This window comes from Erinaceus europaeus, chromosome 13, assembly GCF_950295315.1.
Source record: "Erinaceus europaeus chromosome 13, mEriEur2.1, whole genome shotgun sequence".
NCBI lineage: Eukaryota > Metazoa > Chordata > Mammalia > Eulipotyphla > Erinaceidae > Erinaceus > Erinaceus europaeus.
Genome location: NC_080174.1, coordinates 44,452,194 through 44,473,685, shown reverse-complemented (window position 1 = coordinate 44,473,685; position 21,492 = coordinate 44,452,194). Strand labels below are relative to the sequence as shown.

The 21,492-nt window shown below is 39.3% G+C and overlaps 1 protein-coding gene across 18 annotated transcripts in view; it reads right to left on the bottom strand.

The window, feature by feature from the left end:
- Positions 1-21,492, bottom strand: part of EPB41 (erythrocyte membrane protein band 4.1) — a 217,665-nt gene that overhangs the window by 111,309 nt on the left and 84,864 nt on the right. For all 18 annotated transcript variants that reach the window (XM_060205680.1, XM_060205692.1, XM_060205686.1 and 15 more), the window contains exons 3-5: positions 16,995-17,207; positions 11,210-11,314; positions 4,828-4,870 (exon numbers count right to left, since the gene is read on the bottom strand). In XM_060205680.1, the coding sequence (XP_060061663.1) occupies positions 4,828-4,870; positions 11,210-11,314; positions 16,995-17,207 (361 nt within the window). The remainder of the gene's footprint in view (positions 1-4,827; positions 4,871-11,209; positions 11,315-16,994; positions 17,208-21,492) is intronic.

Here is a 21,492-nt window from a genome sequence, read left to right as displayed (position 1 = left end):
GCAGCAACAACAAAAATAACAAGGGCAACAAAAGGGAAAATAAATATAATAAAATTTTAAAAAATAATAATAATAAAAAAGAAATATGTATGCTATAATGATAAGTGCTACCATTTTAGTACTTGATGCATATATATATTAATATAAAAATCCAGAAAAAATCTTTTTATATATGAAAAAAATGCTTAAGAACAGAATGTAGTTAATGAATCCAAGGTTCTTTTATTTCAAACCATGAGTTTTTAACTACTGGACTCTATTATTACCCCACAACAAACACCTATATTTCAAACATCATTCTGTTTGATGTCCACAGTACTTCTCTAAAGATCACTCTTACTACTACTAACTGCTGGTGACCATTGACAAATTATAATTTGCAATAGCTTAACTGTCTTAATGAATATAGAGTTGTATGTAACCTAAAATGTCTAAAAGTTCCTTTGAAAATGGTTGATACTTCCCTTAAACATTAAAAAAAGCAAATTCCAGTCAATATAACAAAGTTAGATCTAGTCATATCCAATTTATCCTAACAATTGCCACCCACTTCATTTTTTTAAGATTAAAAAAATTTTTTTATTTTCCCTTTTGTTGCCCTTGTTGTTTTTTATTGTTGTTGTAATTTATGTCGTTGTTAGGATAGAGAAATGGAGAGAGGAGGGGAAGACAGAGAGGGGGAGAGAAAGATACACACCAGCAGATCTGCTTCACCGCCTGCAGGTGGGGAGCCGGGGGCACTAACCCGGATCCTTGCGCTTCGCGCCATGTGCACTTAACCAGCTGCACTACCACCCACTTCTAATGCTTTGTATTCCAGAAATTTTAAATGAAATTTAGGTTTAGAAAAACAATTCCAACACAGGGAGACAACTCATCCGGAAGGATACACATGCATGAGGTCTCAGGTTTGACACCCTGGCACCAGAGAACATTTACATCAGAAGCTTCATTAATGATGGAGAGTGTTGTGGTATCTCTTTCTCCCACCCTTCTCTCCCTCCCTCCCCCTCTGTCTGAAATTAACAGGAAAAAAAAAATCTCTAAGATCGGTGGAATCACATAGGTACAAAAGCCAAAATGCAAAAATAAATATCAAGCAATAGAAAAACCATTCCAGGGGATCGGGTGGTAGCACAGCGGGTTAAGCCACATGGCATGAATTGCAAGGACCAGCGTGAGGATCCCGGTTTGAGCCCCCGGCTCCCCACCTGCAGGGGGGGGTCCCTTAACAGGCGGTGAAGCAGGTCTGCAGGTGTCTGTCTTTCTCTCTCCCTGTCTTCCTCTCCTCTCTCGATTTCTCTCTGCCCTATCCAACAACAACAGCAATGACAATAGTCATAATAACGACAACAAGGGCAACAAAGTGGGACAAATGGCCTCCAGTAGCAGTGGATTCGTAGTGCAGGCACTGAGCCCCAGCAATAAGCCTGGAGGCAAAAAAAAAGAGAAAAGAAAAAAAGAAAAACCATTCCATAATTGTTTCTCAAAACGGTGGGGGATTGAGGAGGCAGTATTTACAGTGTATACCATAAACTAAGATTAGAGCACTTTTTGTTGTTTGTTTATGAAATGACAAAATTGCATTGATGTAGTTATTGTTAATTCATGATTCTCCTATTAGATTTCTAAAATAGGTAATATGTGCATTCAGCATTTAAAAATTTTAGACATGCATAAGTAAATTTATTAATAAGTTACATGATATTCAAAATGGTAAAACAGAAATCTAGCTATACATTCATAAGTAATAACAATCACAAAAATCATTAAAAATCATTTAAAAATACAATGAAAACATCATTCAATTCTGAGCAATGGAATTGTCTGCAAGGGAAAGAAGGGATGACAAAATTAAGATGGGGCATGTCTGGGCTTTAAATCTTTAAAAACATAACTTGTGGGAGTCGGGCGGTAGCACAGCGGGTTAAGTGCAGGTGGTAGGAAGAGCAAGCAAGGACCAGCTTAAGATGATTCCTTCAAGCTCCATCTAAGATGAGGTGAAGGAGTTGACTTCCTCACTTTTAACAGCTGAGATCAATATCTATAATGAATGTATACCTAAAAGCATTGCTTTACCTTTTTCGGTATGTAATTTACTAATAAGTTATAAATTTTTGTTTAAAAATTTAAATATTCATTTAGAGCATTCACTTATCATATTTCTAGGAATTTATCTATAGACACATGCAAATATATGCATGTGTGCATACACACATATAAAAGTTAATTGCAAGATTGCTCACTGCAAGTTATTGCTATTAACCCCAAATTTGAATAGAAATGCGTATATATTTGATGCTACAAATACACATTCATTTTTAAAAAAATTAATAGCACAGTAGGTAGATCAGGGCAAGTATGTATGTGTCTTGCACCATGAGACTGCACTTTCCAAATTGTCTTTTTGTTGTTTCCAAGTACGTTCATTTTGTTAGTTAAAAAAAAAGTGAATGGAATGCATTTACATATAATTTGATGTGAAGAGTACCTAAACTCTCAGGAAAGGAAAATATAAGAGGAAAACCTTAATGGGCTGTGATTTGTCGCCCAGAAGATCAGAAGACTTGGGGTGGGGAGGGGAAACTAAGGGAGGGTTTAAAAGGGACTGAGGACTAAAGTTCTCTGATGAAGAAGGGTGATGCTCTGGTGGCGGGGGAGGTGCACTAACATTCATCTTAAGGAGATATGGAACTGTATCCCTGTGACAACACCACTGTGAATCAACTTTTCCTCAATAAAGCAATAAAAAATAGGTTGCATGTTTATTGAACAACATATAAGTATGCAAATAAATACATGTTTATATTAAAATAGTCACATTAAATAAGTAGATAGTCTTTAGGTATGACCTTTTCCTTTCACCATGATTTATTTTAAATTTTTCACATTAAGTATCTACTTCTTGTGTGATGTAAAACATTTTAGGGAAAAAAAAAAACACCCTTTGCAACAGGTGTCAAGGTGTCAATTTTTTTCTTTAGTTTAATGAAATTCCCTTTTAAGGTTTGTGTTAGGGAGAAAATTTTCTTTCTTAGACTGTTGTATTATTTTGTATACTATTTTTTAAGTGTTTGAAGTACCTGAAAGTTTAACCAGTATCATATTAACTCTTGCTATTTTTTTTAATCTTTATTTATTGAATAGAGACAGCCAGAAATAGAGACGGAAGGGGGAGGGAGAGAGGGAGAGAGACAGAGAGACACCTGCAGCCCTGCTTCACCACTTGTGAAGTTTTCCCCCTGCAGGTGGGGACCAGGGGCTAGAACTCGTGTCCTTGGTGCACTATAACATGTGCACTCAACCAGGTGCATCACCTCCTGGCTTCTGTATACTATTTCTAAATGACAAATACTTACAGACCCATTTCTTAGCATGATATATATATCCAGAAAGATAATCTACTAGTTACTATCTACTCATCATAAGATCTATTTCTTTTTTTTTTAATTTTTAAAAATATTTATTTCTCTCTTGTTGTCCTTGTTGTTTTATTGTTGTAGTTATTATTGATGTTGTCTTTGTTAGATAGGACAGAAAGAAATGAAGAGAAGAGGGGAAGACAGAGAGGGGGAGAGAAAGAAAGACAACCGTAGGGAGTCGGGCGGTAGCATGGCGAGTTAAGTGCACATGGCACAAAGTGCAAGGACCGGCATAAGGATCCCAGTTTGAGCCCCCGGCTCCCCACCTGCAGGGGAGTCACTTCACAAGCGGTGAAGCAGGTCTGCAGCTGTCTATCTTTCTCTCCACCTGTCTGTCTTCCCTTCCTCTCTCTATTTCTCTCTGTCCTATCCAACAACAGCATGAATAATAACTACAACAATAAAACAACAAAAGTGAATAAATAAATACTAAAAAAAAGAAAGAAAGAAAGAAAGAAAGAAAGAAAGAAAGAAAGAAAGAAAGAAAGAAAGACACCTGCAGACCTGCTTCACCACCTGTGAAGCAACTCCCCTGGGGTGGGGAGCCAGAGGCTCGAATCGCATAAGATCTATTTCTTCCAGAAGAATATTGTTGTATAATCATTTATTCCTGAATAAACTGACTGCTAAAAGTATTTTCATAGACAGGGCTTAGAGCTATTTTACTTGTTACATTTCCAACATTCTGAATATATATATATATAACTTGCATAATAAAAGGCTCTATGTCTTAGCTGGCCTATTGCACTTGAGACCACAAAATACTTATCTACACTTTTCCCCACCTTGAAATGTCATCCCAAAGTACCAGTCTGAGCAGGATGTGCAGTGATATTATGTGCTATGGTCTTAGAGCTAAGAGACAATCACAGTGTCAGAAGCACTATTGGGCAAGTAATTCTTGTTTTTCTATTCTTTGTTTTGCTTTTTCTTTCAACATTCTCCATGTGGAAAAGAACTATTGCTTAGGGACAAAAAGAACTAGAGAGGGGTAAATACAGAGAAAGTAGAATGTTCAGAACAATCTAAAAGAAACAGAATCAGACAAGCAAACTTAATTGTGGGCTACTCCAGTTTCAATCACCACTCTTTTGAAAACTGACTCCCATATCCTTTTTCTCTGCTTATCTTAGTCCTTTTCTGTCTTCTCTCAACCATTCCTACTTCCCCTAACTTTGCCTAGTTGTAAAGAAAAAAAAAAAATTCAAGATCTGCCCTACATTTCAACAGTGTTCACTCATCAGTATCTTTCTATTTTGGAATCTCCTCCTTCCAGGAGAAAGCTTTATCTCAATTTCAAAGTCATTTGTCATAGTCAGGATTCTAAAGTAACTCAGAGCCAGAAAATGGTTGGAAATTCTGACCCACTAAAGAAGTAATTGTAAAAAGGGCTATGTTCACTTACCATGAACCTGCTTTTTTATTTCTTTGGCAGAATCCAGCCATGTCTGTAAAAAGGAGGAGAGGAAAAAGCATTCATACAGAGCTCCAAAGCACAAAAACCATACAGTATCAGAAACTCATTACTGAGCATCTATTTTTTAAAACTTTATTTATTTTACTTAATACAACAGACAGAAATTGAGAGAGGGAAGAGAGACACCTGCAGCAATGCTTCACCATTTGTGAAGCTTTCCCCTTGCAGGTAGGAACCAGGGGCTTGAAACTGGTTCCTTGTGCATGGTAATACGTGCACTTAAACCAAGTGAGCCACAACCCGGCCCCCTGAACACCTTCAAATCACATCTCCAGGTCAACCAACATTTCTGATTTCATTCATTTATTCATTCATTCATTCTGTAATTTTTGGCCATCCCTGGGGTTTCACTGCTCCTGGATAACTTTTCTAGAGAGTGAGCAAGAAAGAAACCACAGCACCAAAGCTTCTTCCAATCTGGGGGAAGTGGGCAGGCTGAACTTGGGTTCTATGCATGGCAAAGCAACACACTATCCAAGAGAGCTATTTTGCTAGCCCCCTTTCTGGTATTCCTTGTATTAATTTCACAGCATAGTAACTGTGAGCAGAGAAATAGAATCCATAAAAAATCCATAGAAAACTTGAGTTCTAGTTCCACTACAGTCTTACTAAGTATCTTTGTCCCTCAGTTTCCTTATGTATAAAATAAATTATTGGGAGTCGGGCAGTAGCACAGCAGCTTAAGTGCAGGTGGTGCAAAGTATAAGGACAGAAGTAAGGACCCCGGTTCGAGCCCCCGCTCCCCACCTGCAGGGGAGTCTCTTCACAAGCGGTAAAGTAGGTTTGCAGATGTCTCTCTCTCCCCCTCTCTGTCTTCCCCTCCTCTCCTTCATTTCTCTCTGTCCTGTCCAACAACGACGACAACAATAATAACTACAACAATAAAACAAGGACAACAAAGGGAATAAATAACTAAATATATATATATATATAAAAGAATTATCAGTAGTAGTAGTACCTATCTCAAGGAATTATCTGAAGTTAAATGAGTTTAATAAAGCTCTTTAAAAACACGCTAAGAGGGGAGTCGGGCGGTAGCGCAGTGGGGTAAGTGCACTTGGCGCGAAGTGCAAGGACCCACATAAGGATCCCGGTTGGAGCCCCCGGCTCCCCACCTGCAGGGGAGTCGCTTCACAGGGTGTGAAACAGGTCTGCAGGTATCTGTCTTTCTCTCCCCTTCTCTGCCTTCCCCATTTCTCTCTGGCATATCCAACAATGATGACATCAATAACTACAACAAGAAAACAACAAGGGCAACAAAAGGGAATAAATAAATAAATAAATAAATAAATAAATATTTTAAAAAACATGCTAAGGGACTGGATGGTGGCTCACACAATAAAGCATACAAGTGGGGAGCCCGGCGGTAGCGCAGCGGGTTAAGCACAGGTGGCGCTAAGCACAAGGACCAGCGGAAGGATTCCAGTTTGAGCCCCCGGCTCCCCACCTGCAGGGGAGTCGCTTCACAGGCGGTGAAGCAGGTCTGCAGGTGTCTGTCTTTCTCTCCCCCTCTCTGTCTTCCCCTCCTCTCTCCATTTCTCTCTGTCCTAATCAACAACAATGACATCAATAATAACTACAACAATAAAAACAACATGGGCAACAAAATTAATTAATTAATTAATTAATTAATTAATTTTAAAAAAAGCATACAAGTTATCATGTATGAGGAACTGGGTTCAAGCCTCCAGTGTTCATCTACAGGGGTGAAGTTTCATAAGTGATGGAGCAGTGCTACAGGTGTCTCATCTTATCCCAGTCTCCCCCACTCCTTATCCCTTGCACCCTCTATAAAGAAGGAGAAGGAACAGGAGGATATAAAGAAGGAGAAGGAACAGGAGGAGGAGAAACAGCCTCCAGGAACAGTGAAATGGTGTACAGGCACTGAGTTCCAGTGAGAACCCTGGCCAGGGTTGGGGGGAATAATGAACATTTGCTAGTTCATTATTCCATAAAGACTAACAGAGATCTATAATCAGGACAAACTGGCATTATCATCCCTCCAACTCTGACCTCTGGTTTAGTCCAAGTTTTTTACATCAGTGTAACATCTGGTACGTGATTTTACTCACTTAATGTTTACTGAAAGAATGGCTATTTTATTTTCCCTGGCCCCTCTTGTCCACATTAATTTCACTCTCCACTGTTCTCCAATTTTACATAGACCCCATATATTTTTAGGGCAGGGCTCCTCAAGCCATGGTGGACCATATAAAATAATAGCAATAAAAGAGTCTCACAATTGGGCTGGGGAAATAGCACCATTGTGCTTATTCAGGTACCTCTAACACCATCATAAACCAGAACTGAACAAGTTTAAAAAGTTTAAACAGAAAAGAAAGTCTCACTACTAACATCTATTATAGGCCCCATGAGAAATATTTAAAGGCAGAAACGTCTAAATTGTTTAACATGTTCATTTCTATGGGGGAGAGAGATAGAGAAAGAGACCACAGCACTGCTCAATTCTATCTTATGGTGGTATCAAGGATCGAATTTAGGACCCCTGGGGTTACAGGCATGAAAATCCGGAACTCTAACATGTTGAGCTATCTCCCCAAGTCTTAAAATGTTTTTACTGATATGCTATATATGTATGTATATAAATAATAAGTTTACAGAGCAATAAATTATCAAAGGAACATATAACATAACCAACACCCCACAATTTCCTCTCATGTGTTCTCCCAAGGTTGTTCCCCACCCCTGTCTTCAAAAGGCTGAAAACTGAGGGGACAGTCTTGGGAAAGGATCAGAAAGGAAGGTATCCAAGAAGACCTAGGGCAGTAAGAGGCACAGAGTCACCCCTAGTCAGGACACTCAGGCCAATGCCTCCAGCATTCAGGGGTCCAGGACCCAGACCTGTAGTCAGTTTCCAATTGTTTAAAAATTGACCATGTGTCCATACCCACTGCCAGGATAGGATGCTAAGGAGGGGGTATTTATTCTTGGGCTATTATGGTAGGTAGGGAAATAGTGTTCCTTTCCTCCAAGTCAACACACACAGGCAAATAAGTCCTGCTCTCTAGCCAGGGAACTATGGTTCTGGACAGCCAGAAACTAAATACATCATACCTAACAATTCAGAGTCATTGTGAAATATAGACAGCAAGTACGTCCACCTCACAGGAATGCGATGAAGATTTCTTTCTTTACTTCTTCCAAGGAAGAGAGAAGAGAGAGAGAGAGAGACTGTAACACAGAAGCTTTAAGGCAGGGAGGGGGTTAGACTTGAACCTAGGTCCACATAGGGCAAAGCAGCATACTATCCAAGTGAGCTATTTTGCTGGTCCAGAGGTTCTTTTTTTTCATATTTTATTTATTAATTAACTTACTGGACAGAGAAAGAGAAGTTGGGGAAGGAAGGTGAAGATAGAAACAGGGAGAAAAAGAGAGAGAAAAAAGAGAGAAAGAAGAAAGAAGAGATAAGAGGGAGAGACTAACCAGCAGCTCTGCTTTACAGGTTGTGAAGTTTTCCCCTTGCAGGTGGGATTAAATTTAGGTCCTTACTCATGGTAACATCTTCACTCAATCAGGACCCCTGCAAGATTTTCCCCCCAAAGTCAAAGTGCTTAGTTCAGTGCAAAGGACTCAGCAAATGCTCAGTAAATGGTATATATATGCTGAAAACTGATTTTTATGATATTCAGAAAAGAATAAGGTATCCCCCTACTCAACTTCTATCAAAAAAAAAAAAAAAAAGGCAACATACAGATGCCCAACCAAGGAATGGGTTCAAATGCTACAATTTTCTATTTAATTACATATTTTTAACTGTTACATAGTCAGCACAATAAACAAACACAAAAGTGAAGACCAAGTTATCTTTGACCTCCCCTGCCCCAATAATTAACAGAGATTGAGGAATATATGCTTACAGTTACCACATACTATAAAATTGTTCTACAGAAGAACTGAGCAATCTTCTAGCTCAAAAAAAAAAAACCCTCTAGTAACATATTTTATAGGCCACATGTCCAAATTCTTAAAATGCTCATTTTTATGGGGGAGAAAGAAAAAGAGAAACACCCTAAGACCTATCAGAAAGAGGAGAAACCTCTTTCTTCCTTCCTTCCTTTATTTTTTTTTTTTTGCCTCCAGGGTTATTGCTGCGACTGGGTCCCTGCACTAGAATCCACTGCTACTGGAGGCTATTTTTTTCTCTTTTGTTGCCCTTGTTCTTGTTGTTGTTATTGCTTTCATTGTTGTTGGATAGGACAGTGAGAAATGGAGAGAGGAGAGGCAGGCAGATGGTGGGGGGGAGAAAGACAGACACCTGCAGACCTGCTTCACCGCCTGTGAAGCGACACCTCTGCAGGTGGGGAGAGAGGGGCTCGAACTGGGATCCTTAACGGCGGTTCTCGCGCTTTGCGCCATATGCGCTTAACCCGCTGCACTACCGCCCCACTCCCATTTCATTTCTTTCTTTCTTTCTTTTTTTTAAATATTTATTTACTCTCTTTTGTTGCCCTTGTTGTTTTATTGTTGTAGATATTATTGTTGTTAGTGAGGTCACCATTGTTGGATAGGACAGAGAAATGGAGAGAAGAGGGGAAGACAGAGAGGGAGAGAGAAAGACAGACACCTGCAGACCTGCTTCACCACCTGTGAAGCGACTCCCCTGCAGGTGGGGAGCCGGGGGCTCGAACCGGTATTCTTAAGCCGGTCCTTGTGCTTTGCGCCAACTGCGCTTTAACCTGCTGTGCTACCGCCTGACTCCCCCCATTTCTGAGAGGGCAGAAGCAGGAATGAAAGGGTGGGGGGAAGAACGCCACCTACAGCACTGCACTAGCTGTCGTTCTCACCTATGTGTAAGATTATGTGGCAGTTGTCCTCCTGGCTTATTTCACTTAGGAAGATTCCTTCACTTTCCATCCAAATTATAACGAGAAAATTTCATCTTTTTCGTATTGCAGCTGCAGAGTATCCCATCACACACACAAATCTCACAACTTCCTTCACTACTCACTTGTTGTTGGACATCTGGAAACCCAGAACACTTAACAGAGTTAGCACTTCCCACCACTTTGGGCTACCATGGTAAGACCATTCCATATGCCCTACTATTTTTTATTTTATTTTATAGAAACAGAAAAGGAAAGGGAGGGGGACAGAAAGGGAGTGTGGCACCTGCAGCATCATCTCATGGCTCATAAAGTTTCCCACCTGCAGCTGGGAATTGGAGTCTTGAACCTGTGTCCTTATGCATGGTAGTGTGTGTGCTCTACCAGGTGTACCACCACCCAGTCCCTTTCATTACTTTGTTTTTTATAGAAATATCCCAAGGTAACATAAATTTACTAAGTTTCTTATAGAAATTTATGATTATGGGGCTAGAATTCCCATTCATTTGCTATATTAAGAATAAATCTGTCTATCACTTGGAACTCCAAGGTAGAAGGCTTACAAAGCAAAAGTAAAAACAGAGTGTACAAGGTAATTAAAGTCAATGTGCACAGGTACCTTTATACTTCACTTTATAGCATTTTATTAGTTAACAGATAATAAGAAATGCTTCCATGTGCTATAAGCATCATTACTATGATAGAAGGGAGATACACCAGATACACTGGGGACAAGAAACAGTTAGGAAGCAGCCTGGGAGGTAGCACAGTGGCTAGAACAATGATTGCACTTAAAAACAAAAACAAAAAACCCACATCTGTTTGTATAATTTATTTACTTACTTACTTTTGAACCACAGCACTGCTCAGCTCTGCTTATGGTGGTACTAAAATTGAATCTGGGACCACAGAGACTCAGGCATGAAAGCCTTCTGCTTTACCATTATGTTATCTTCCTAGCCCTGATTGTACTTTCGAGCATGGGCATTAAATCTACCAGAGTGATACTGTGATTCTATTTTCCCTTCTCTTAAATAAACAAATAAATAATTAAAATCTTAGCTGGCAAAATAGCTCATGTGTACACTACTTTACCACATGTACAACAGAGGTTTGAGTCTGGGCCTCACTGCACTGAAGGGAGTTTCAGTGCTGTGATTTCTTTTCCTTTTTCTCTTGGCCTCTCTTTCTCTACTTGAAAGAGAAGAAAAAGAAGCAGAGAGAAAATGAGAGTGAAGGGGGATAGAGAGGAAGAGAGAAAGAAGTACCTGCAGATCTTCTTCACAACTCCTAAAGCTTCAACCAATGCAGGCATGTTCCAGGAACTTGAACCCAGGTCCTAACATATTGTACCATGTTCAACTGAGTGAGCCACTGCCCAGATCCCATTAAATACATTCGTAACAAAAGACATTAAATTTTTTTTTTTGTTTTGTTTTGTTTTACATTAGAGACTGTCTCCTTACCTTCGAGGTTGCATTATCCCAAATGGCTAGACCAAAGTAGTCTTCTTCCAAAAGATTAAGGTGCTCACACACTCGTTTAAGCAAATCTTGTCCCTTAGCATGTTTCTGCAAAGGTATACATACTTTAGTAGAACAATGTGAGTTACAAAAACCCCGTTTCCTTTTATTCCTGCATTCACCAAATAAAATGTCTTTCCAATTTCCTATTCAGTCTTTGGTTACTAACACTTTCAGGTGACACAGTGTAAGTAGAGCAATGTGAGTTACAAAAACTCTGTTTCTTAGTTGGTCAGTTTAAATATACAACACACTTAAATAGCTTGGAAACTGTGCTACAGTTCAAAGCAAAATTCTATCTGCCTCAACCTACCACCTCCCCACCACCATCTTAAACATCATGCTCTCTCTTTTTTGATGCAATATATTTCCTTAAGCTTTCTTTGGGTTTCTGTCACTATGACTACTTGAATTACCTGAATCAAGTGGCTATCTGTTATTACTCTGAATGGGGAGAATAAATATGAAAGATTTCCTACTAGGTGTGGTAAGAAGTAGAAAGAGGCCTGTTCTGGTTACTAGAAATAACAGCTATTTTCTTTCTGTTTTCAAAATATTAATTAATTAATTAATTATTCCTTTTGTTGCCCTTGTTGTTTTTACTGTTGTAGTTACTATTTTATATGTTATTATATTATTGTTGTAGTTATTATATTGTTGTTGTCATTGTTAGGACAGAGAGAAATAAAGAGGGGAAGGGAAGACAGACGGGGAGAGAAAGATAGACACCTGCAGACCTGCTGCTTCACTGCCTGTGAAGTGACTCCCCTGCAGGTGGGGAGCCAAGGGCTTGAATCGGGATCCTTACTCTGGTCCTTGCGTTTTGCGCCACCTATGCTTAACCTGCTGCGCTACTGCCCGACTCCCAATAACAGCTATTTTCAAAGCATACATTTTTCTTTATTTCCTTTTCAAAATTTGAAGAAATAGCTATCAATAAATACAGTTAAATATTTTAGGCATTATTTGTGCTTGGTATGTTCACATTTATAATAACTTATTTCTGAACTGAATTATTTGTGTATGTAAATAAAGATTATTAGTAGTAATCACAATAATTGCTTTATATTAAGCACATAATTATTGACAATTCATGTTGTAATCAATAAAATAGTTCATATAATTTTTATAAAATATTAATTTGCCAGCCCAGGAGGTGATAAGAATATTGGACCTTTAAGGAGTCAGACGGTAGCACAACGGGTTAAGCACATGGGACGCAAAGTGCAAGGACCAGTAAGGATCCCGGTTCAAGCCCCCAGCTCCCCACCTGCAGGGGAGTCACTTCACAAGCGGTGAAGCAGGTCTGCAGGTGTCTGTCTTTCTCTTCCCCTCTCTGTCTTCCCCTCCTCTTTCCATTTCTCTCTGTCTATCCAACAACAATGACATCAATAACAACAATGATAACTACAACAATAAAACAGCAAGGGCAACAAAAGGTAATAAATTTTTTTTTTAATTTTAAAAAGAACATTAGACTTTTATTCAGGCATGAGGTTTATCTCTAGCATCACATGTGTCTGAGTAGTACTTTGGTTCTCCCTCCCTCCTCTTGCTATTGTTCTCACAAATATATAGATTTCTGAAAGACTTTAACTTGAAGGAACAAAATAAAAAAGATTTTAATTTGAAGGAACAAAATAAAAAATGGGAAACTGGGGAATGTTATGCACGTACAAACTATTGTATTTACTGTTGAATGTAAAACATTAATTCCCCAATAAAGAAATTTAAAAAAAAGAAGGAACAAAATAATAATTGAGTAACTCTTACATTTTCATTGAGTCATGCTTCCAATACTTGTTAGAAAACAATAAGGAATTTCGCGAAATGGCATTACATACTTTAAACATTTTTTACTAGTGATTTAATAATGATTGATAAGTTTGAAACTTTTTATATGTTAAAGAAATACATTAGGTGCTGAACAGTGGTGCACTGCTATAACCCATACATCGCCATTCATGACGACCAGAGTTTAAGTTCCCAGTCCCTATCTGCAGCAGGAAGTTTCAAGAATGGTGAAGCAATGTTACTAGTATCTCTATCTCTCTCTCTTTCTCTCTTAAAAAGGGGGAGAGGAATGGTACAGTTGTCTTGCAGGCACCAAGTCCCAGTGAAAACCCTGGTGGCAAAGAAAGAAAGGAAGAAAGAAAGAAAGAAAGAAAGAAAGAAAGAAAGAAAGAAAGAAAGAAAGTAAGAAAGAGAGAGAGAGAGAGAAAGAGGGGAAGGAAGAAAGGTAGGAAGAAAATACATTAAATGAACTAAGGCTTATAAAGGTACAGGCTGGGAAAAGTATGGGGGGAGGGTAGACAGCATAATGGTTATGTGAAGAGACTCTCATGCCTGAGGCCCCAAAGTCCTATGTTCAATCCCTCGCACCACCAATTGCTCAACCATCAGTTGAGTAATGTTTTGGTAAAAAAAGAAAAGAAAAGAAAAGAAAAGAAAAGAGGTGAAAAGAAAAGGAGAGAAAGCTTATAAACCAGATTGGTGAAAGCAAAACTGGAAAGATTGTAATTTTTAGGACAAATACTTTTGTAGGAATAAAAGGTCTCAATATTGAGGATATCCTGGGAAATCTAGTGCTGGAAGACCACTCTATAAATAACAAATCAATTTTAAAACAAAATTGCTCTTGGTTATTAAAACATGCTGTGTTCAATTAATAAACAGACACAGAAAAAAAGTAAATAAGGGGTGGGGGAGATAGCATAATGGTTATGCAAGCAGACTCTCGGGCCTGAAGCTCTAAAGTCCCTGGTTCAATCCCCTGCACCACCATAAGCCAGAGCTGAGCAATGCTCTGGTAAGGAAAAAAAAAAAAGTAATAAAACTCACTTTTAATCCTTTCACATCTGTACATCACTATTCATGGGGGTCGGGTGGTAGCGAAGAGGGTTAAGCACACATGGCGCGAAGCACAAGGACCAACATAAAGATCCTGGCTCAAGCCTCCAGCTCCCCACCTGTAGGGGGGTTGCCTCACAGCAGTGAAGCAGGTCTGCAGTGTCTATCCTTCTCTCCCCCTCTGTCTTCCCTATCTCTTGATTTCTCTCTGTCCTATCCAACAACATCAATAATAACAATAATAATAACCATCACAACAATAAAGCAAGGGCAACAAAATAAATAATTTTTTTTAAAAAGTCACTATTCATATTTTAGTCCATAGAAATAGTCAAAATCATCAAAATGAATATATTACCCAGATCCATCTACAAATTTAATGCTATCCCCATCAAGATCCCAAGCACATTTTTTAGGAGAATAGAAAAAATGCTACAAATGTTTATCTGGAACCAGAAAAGACCTAGAATTGCCAAAACAATCTTGAGAAAAAAGAACAGAACCGGAGGCATCACACTCCCAGATTTCAAACTGTATTATAGGGCCATTGTCATCAAAACTGCTTGGTACTGGAACATGAACAGACACACTGACCAGTGGAATAGAATTGAGAGCCCAGAAATGAGGCCCCATACCTATGGACATCTAATCTTTGACAAAGGGGCCCAGACTATTACATGGGTAAAGCAGAGTCTCTTCAACAAATGGTGTTGGAAACAATGGGTTGAAACATGCAGAAGAATGAAACTGAATCACTGTATTTCACCAAATACAAAAGTAAATTCCAAGTGGATCAAGGACTTGGATGTTAGACCAGAAACTATCAGATACTTAGAGGAACATATTGGCAGAACTTTTTTCCACATAAATTTTAAAGACATTTTCAATGAAACGAATCCAATTACAAGGAAGACTAAGGCAAGTATAAACCTATGGGACTACATCAAATTAAAAGGCTTCTTCACAGCAAAAGAAACCACTACCCAAACCAAGAGACCCCTCACAGAATGGGAGAAGATCTTTACATGCCATACATCAGATAAGAGTTTAATAACCAACATATATAAAGAGCTTGCCAGACTCAACAACAAGACAACAAATAACCCCATCCAAAAATGGGGGGAGGACTTGGACAAAATATTCACCACAGAAGAGATCCAAAAGGCCGAGAAATACATGAAAAAATGCTCCAAGTCTCTGATTGTCAGAGAAATGCAAATAAAGACAAGAATGAGATATCACTTCACTCCTGTGAGAATGTCATACATCAGAAAAGTAACAGCAGCAAATGCTGGAAAGGGTGTGGGGTCAAAGGAACCCTCCTGCACTGCTGGTGAATGTAAATTGGTCCAACCTCTGTGGAGAACAGTCTGGAGAACTCTCAGAAGGCTAGAAATGGACCTACCCTATGATCCTGCAATTCCTTTCCTGGGGATATATCCTAAGGAACCCAACACATCCATCCAAAAAGATCTGTGTACACATATATTCTTAGCAGCACAATTTGTAATAGCCAAAACCTGGAAGCAACCCAGGTGTCCAACAACAGATGAGTGGCTGAGCAAGTTGTGGTATATATACACAATGGAATACTACTCAGCTGTAAAAAATGGTGACTTCACTGTTTTCAGCCGATCTTGGATGGACCTTGAAAAAATCATGTTGAGTGAAATAGGTCAGAAACAGAAGGATGAATATGGGATGACCTCACTCTCAGCCCGAAGTTGAAAAACAAGATTAGAAAAGAAAACACAAGTCGAACCTGAAATGAAATTGTTGTATTACACCAAAGTAAAAGACTCTGGGGTGGGTGGGTGGGTGGGGAGAATACAGGTCCATGAAAGATGATGAATGACATAGTGGGGGTTTAAATTATTTAATAAAAAAAAAAAAAGAAAGAAACCATACAGCTCTTGAGAATAAACTGGAAAAAAAAAAAAAAAGAAATAGTCATTATAGGGAGTCGGGCTGTAGCGCAGCGGGTTAAGCGCAGGTGGCGCAAAGCACAAGGACCGGCATAAGGATCCCGGTTCGAACCCCAGCTCCCCACCTGCAGGGGAGTTGCTTCACAGGCGGTGAAGCAGGTCTGCAGGTATCTGTCTTTCTCTCCCCCTCTCTGTCTTCCCCTCCTCTCTCCATTTCTCTCTGTCCTATCTAACAACGACAACAACAATAATAACTACAACAATAAAACAACAAGGGCAACAAAAGGGAATAAATAAATAAAATAAATATTTAAAAAAACAGATTAAAAAAAAAAGAAATAGTCATTATAGGGGGTCGGGCGGTAGTACAATGGGTTAAGCACACATAGCACGAAGCGCAAGGGCCCACATAAGGTCCCGGTTCAAGCCCTGGCTCCACACCTGCAGGTGTCTATCTTTCTCTCCTCCTCTCTGTCTTCCCCTCCTCTCTCTATTTCCCTCTGTCCTATCCAACAACGACGATATCAACAACAACAACAATAACTACAACAATAAAAAATAACAAGGGCAACAAAAGGGAAAATAAATAATAATAAAAGAAATAGTCATTCTATACTTTGATCTGCTTTAAGTGTTTAAAACTCTTCTCAGTGATGTCCACTCTCACCAAGTTTTTTCAAATTATACTGTCCCCACCCCACTGCATCCTTTACACCTTCTATCTATTTGTTTTCTCCTATCATTCATGGTAACTAATACACTATTTGTTTTACTTGTGTGTTATATCTGTTGTCATTTTCTATCATTAATTAGAATAAAAGTTCAATAAGATTATGAGGAATAAAGAAATAGTTACTATACTTGGTCTTATCTCAGGTTCAGGCCCCACATAACCAACCCTACATAAAGCCATTCATCACAGTTCTAACTGCTGGGAATTAAAATGTACTTACCTCCACAACACATTCATAAACTGTGTCATCCAACAAAGAAACCTTGCAATGCATGTTTCTGTGTCTTCTGATTGGTTTCTGGGAAGCTTTTGATTCTCTTTCTGCTTTTGATTCAAGGTTTTCTTCTTTTACTTCTATTTTGGAGCACTCTTCACGTCCTCCTTCTTCCTTAGTTTCAAAATCTGGATCTTCTCTGTGTTCTTCTTGAGCAGGCTACATATATACAGCATAACCACATCAGTAATAAAGACACTTCATCAAACATTCTGTATACACATTTACCTATAATACAGATACCATAAAAAGCATTGATTGAAGAAGAAAAACTTAAAACAAGTATTGCTATGTTTACGCAAAAAGACTTTCATGCCTGAGGCTCCAAGGTCCCAAATTCAATCCCCAGCACCACCAAAAGCCAGAACTGAAGAGTGCCGGAGGGGAGGAGGGGAAAAAAAAAATTATAATCTAAATGATCTGCTATTCTCCGAACGTGACCAAAAAAGGTAGGATTCCCATCTTTCAATTCAGTAAATAAAAGTTGGGGGGGGAGGGGTCAGGCTGTAGTGCAGCGGGTTAAGCGCACATGGCGCAAAGTGCAAGGATGGGCTGAAGGATCCTGGTTCAAGCCCCCGACTCCCCACCTGTAGGGGAGTCGCTTCACAGGTCTGCAGGTGTCTATCTTTTTCTCCTCCTCTCTGTCTTCCCCTCCTCTCTCTATTTTTCTCTGTCCTATCCAACCACGAGATCAATAAGGATAACTATAACAATAATGAAAAAACAACAAGGGCAACAAAAGGGAAAATAAATAAATATAAAAAGAATTTTAAAAGAAGTTTCAGGGGAGTCTGGCGGTAGTGCAGGGGTTAAGCGCAAGTAGCGCAAAGTTCAAGGATGGCATAAGGATCCCGGTTCCAGCCCCTGGCTCCCCACCTGCAGGGGAGTCGCTTCATAGGCGGTGAAGCAGGTCTGCAGGTGTCTGTCTTTCTCCCCCCGTCTTCCCCTCCTCTCTCCATTTCTCTCTATCCTATCCAACAACAATGACATCAATAACAACAATCATAATTACAACAACAAAACAAGGCAACAAAAGGGAATAAATAAATAAATATAAATTTTTTTTTAAGTTTTGGGTATTAGCCTGTTCTTAGCAGTATAGAATCTTCCTAACTATGCCTATACATATTGCTAAAAGCTATGAAAAGCTTAACATCTTTACCCCCATGACTTCAATTATAGTAAAGTAGCCTCACAGATCCCCAAATAGGGTGTTACTGTCACAGGGGGTTCTTGGGAACAACTTTAGGACACAAGGCAACATATATACTAAATAAATTTAATAGTAGTTCATTTTCTTTTTTTTTTAAATGGTTTTCTTTTATTTTTTTTATATTTATTTTATTTATTTATTCCCTTTTGTTGCCCTTGTTGTTTTATTGTTATAGTTATTATTGTTGTTGTCGTTGTTGGATAGGACACAGAGAAATGGAGAGAGGAGGGGAAGACAGAGAGGAGGAGAGAAAGATAGACACCTGCAGACCTGCTTCATCACTTGTGAAGCGACTCCCCTGCAGGTGGGGAGCCGGGGTTCGAACCAGGATCCTTATGCCGGTCCTTGTGCTTTGCGCCACCTGCGCTTAACCTGCTGCGCTACAGCCCGACTCCCAATAGTAGTTCATTTTCATTCATTCTTTCATTATTTTTTTCCCTTCTTCATCTCCTCCTCTTCCTCCTCCTCCTTCTCCTTCTTTTCTCTCTCTCTCTCTCTCTCTCTCTCCCTCTCTCCCTCTCTAACAGAGCACTGCTAAACTCTGGTTTCTGGTGGTACTGGGGATTGAACTTGGAACATTTGGTGCCTCAGGTGGGAAAGTCTTTCTGCATAACCACGAAGCTATCTCCTCAAATACGTTAATTCTTTTCTTCAAGACAACAATCACACTACATGCAAATAAAACTCAAAGAATGAGAGAGATTGAACTCTGGATCTCCAAGGGCAATTATTAAGTTACCCAAAGTCATACATGCAAGTGGGACACTGTTTCTGCATAATATTTCCAACATAATGAAACTGCTGAAAGACTCAACTAAATACAAATTCTTTTCTTTCAAAGCAATACCTGGTTAACATTTTTTAGAGGATTTAATTATCTGGTCTACAAGGTTCCTTTCCCATCCTCTGTCACCACCTTAAATGTGACTTTTTCATGGGCTGTCCTTTCCATCCCCACTCTAGTGTTGATGTACACTGTCTGTTCCCTTCAGAACACTTGAATTATGGCTCATGACTCTGCTGCTGCTGGTGGTGATATTTGCTGTTTCCAGGGCTTAGAGGCCTCAGGCCAACTTTCTCAGATAGAAACTGTGAGAAATGGAAGAGGGGAAAGACAGGATACCACTGAAGGTTTCCCCAGTGTGGTGAGGGCTAGGCTCAAACCAGCCACATACATGGCAAGACAGTCATGCTCCCATGTGCAGCTCATAGCTCTGAAAAGTAGGGTTCATGGGGCCGGGTAGTGGCGCACCTGGTTGAGCACACATGTTACAATGTGCAAGGACCTGGGTTCGAGCCCCCAGTCCTCACCTGTAGGGGGAAAGCTTCACAAGCAGTGAAGCAGTTCTGTAGGTGTCTCTCTGTCTCTCACCCTATCCCTCCCTTCACTCCTGATTTCTGACTGTCTCTATCCAATCAATAAATAAAGATAATAAAAAATTAAAATAAATAACTAACCCTGGAGGCAAAAAAAAAGGAATCGGGCGGAAGTGCAGCGGGCGGGTTAAGCACAGGTGGCGCAAAGTGCAAGGACCGTGGTAAAGATCCGGGTTAAAGCCCCCGGCTCCCCACCTGCAGGGGAGTCACTTCACAAGTGAAGCAAGTCTGCAGGTATCTCTCTTCTTCCCCTCTATCTTCCCTTCCTCTCTCCATTTCTCTTTGTCCTATCTAACAACAACATCAGAGACAATAATAATAACTACAATAACAATGAAAAACAAGGGCAACAAAAAAAAAGGGAAAATAAATATTTTTTTAAAGTAGGGTTCATGCTTGTTTTGTATTCATAACAAACATTAATATAATAATTACAATGAGTTGGACTAGTTATATGAATTCATTTTGTCCTCATAATAACCCTATTATTATCCCCATTTACAGATTTAAAAAAACACTAAGACCAGCTGGCTGGTGAGAAAGCATAATGGTTATGGCAAAGGACTTACATGCCTGAAGCTCTGGTGCCAGGTTCAGTAGCCAGCACCACCAGAGCCGAGTAGTACTCTCTCTTTTTCATCTCTCTCATTAAAATAAATGAAATATTTTTTTAAAAAAAGAAAGAAAGAAAATGAAGATCAGAGTGGTTGAGAATAATTTGCCTTAGCTTACACAGTTCATCAGTTATATACCAAGTGAACTTCTTTGCTCTCTCTATATATGGAAAGAGAGAGTGTGTGTGTGTTTAGGAACTGGTATACAGAGATTTTCAAAAAAAGCATTTGTTAAATAAATAATTTCAAAGTACCCTAAGACTGGTGTATTCTATAATATAAATTTGTCAAAAATCCTAGATTGTAGCCTAGGAGGTGGCATAGTGGCTACAGCATTGGACTTAAAAGCATGAAATTCAAGTATGATCTCTCGCATTAAATACTCCAGAGTAATGCACTGGTTTTCTCTCTCTCTCTCTCATATGATATTGAGTAAATTTCCCATATATATATATATATATGAAAAAAAGTCTGGGTAGAAAAGGGTTACTCAAGTAGAATTCTACTATGTATACAGAAGTAAGGTTAAGCAAATAAATCTTTAGTTTTTTTTTTTTTAATTTTATCTTTATTTACTTATTGGATAAAGACAGTCAGAAATTGAGAAGGGAGGGGTAACAGACGGGAGTGAGTGGAGGGTGGGTAGATAGCATAATGGTTATGCAAAGAGACTCTCATGCCTGAGGCTCCTAAATCCTAGCTTCAATCCCATGCACCATAATAAGCCAGAGCTGTGCAATGCTCTGATGTCTCTCTGTGTCTTTCTCTCAAAAATAAAATAAATAAAATACTTAAAAAAAAAAAAAAAGAGGGAAAAAGACAGAGACACCCACAACACTGCTTCACCACTTGCAAAGCTTTCCCTCTGCAATCTTTATTTCTGGTCTTTATTTTTTATTATGTTGATTTATTTATTGGATAGAGACAGTCATAAATTGAGAGGGAAGTGGGAGACAGAGAGGGAGAGAGACAGAGAGACACCTGCAACAATGCTTCACCACTTGCAAAGCTTTCCCCCCCTGCATGTGGGGACCGGGGTCTCCAACCCAGGTCCTTGTGCATTGTAACGTGTGCTCAACCAGGTGCACCACCACCAGTGGGGACCAGGGAGGAGCTTGAACCTGGGACCTTGCACACTGTGATATATATGTGCTCAACCAGGTGCACCACCACCTAGTCCCAAACAAATAAATCTTTGTTAACAAAGGTTTGTTCGCTTTGTTTTTGTTGTTGCTGTCTT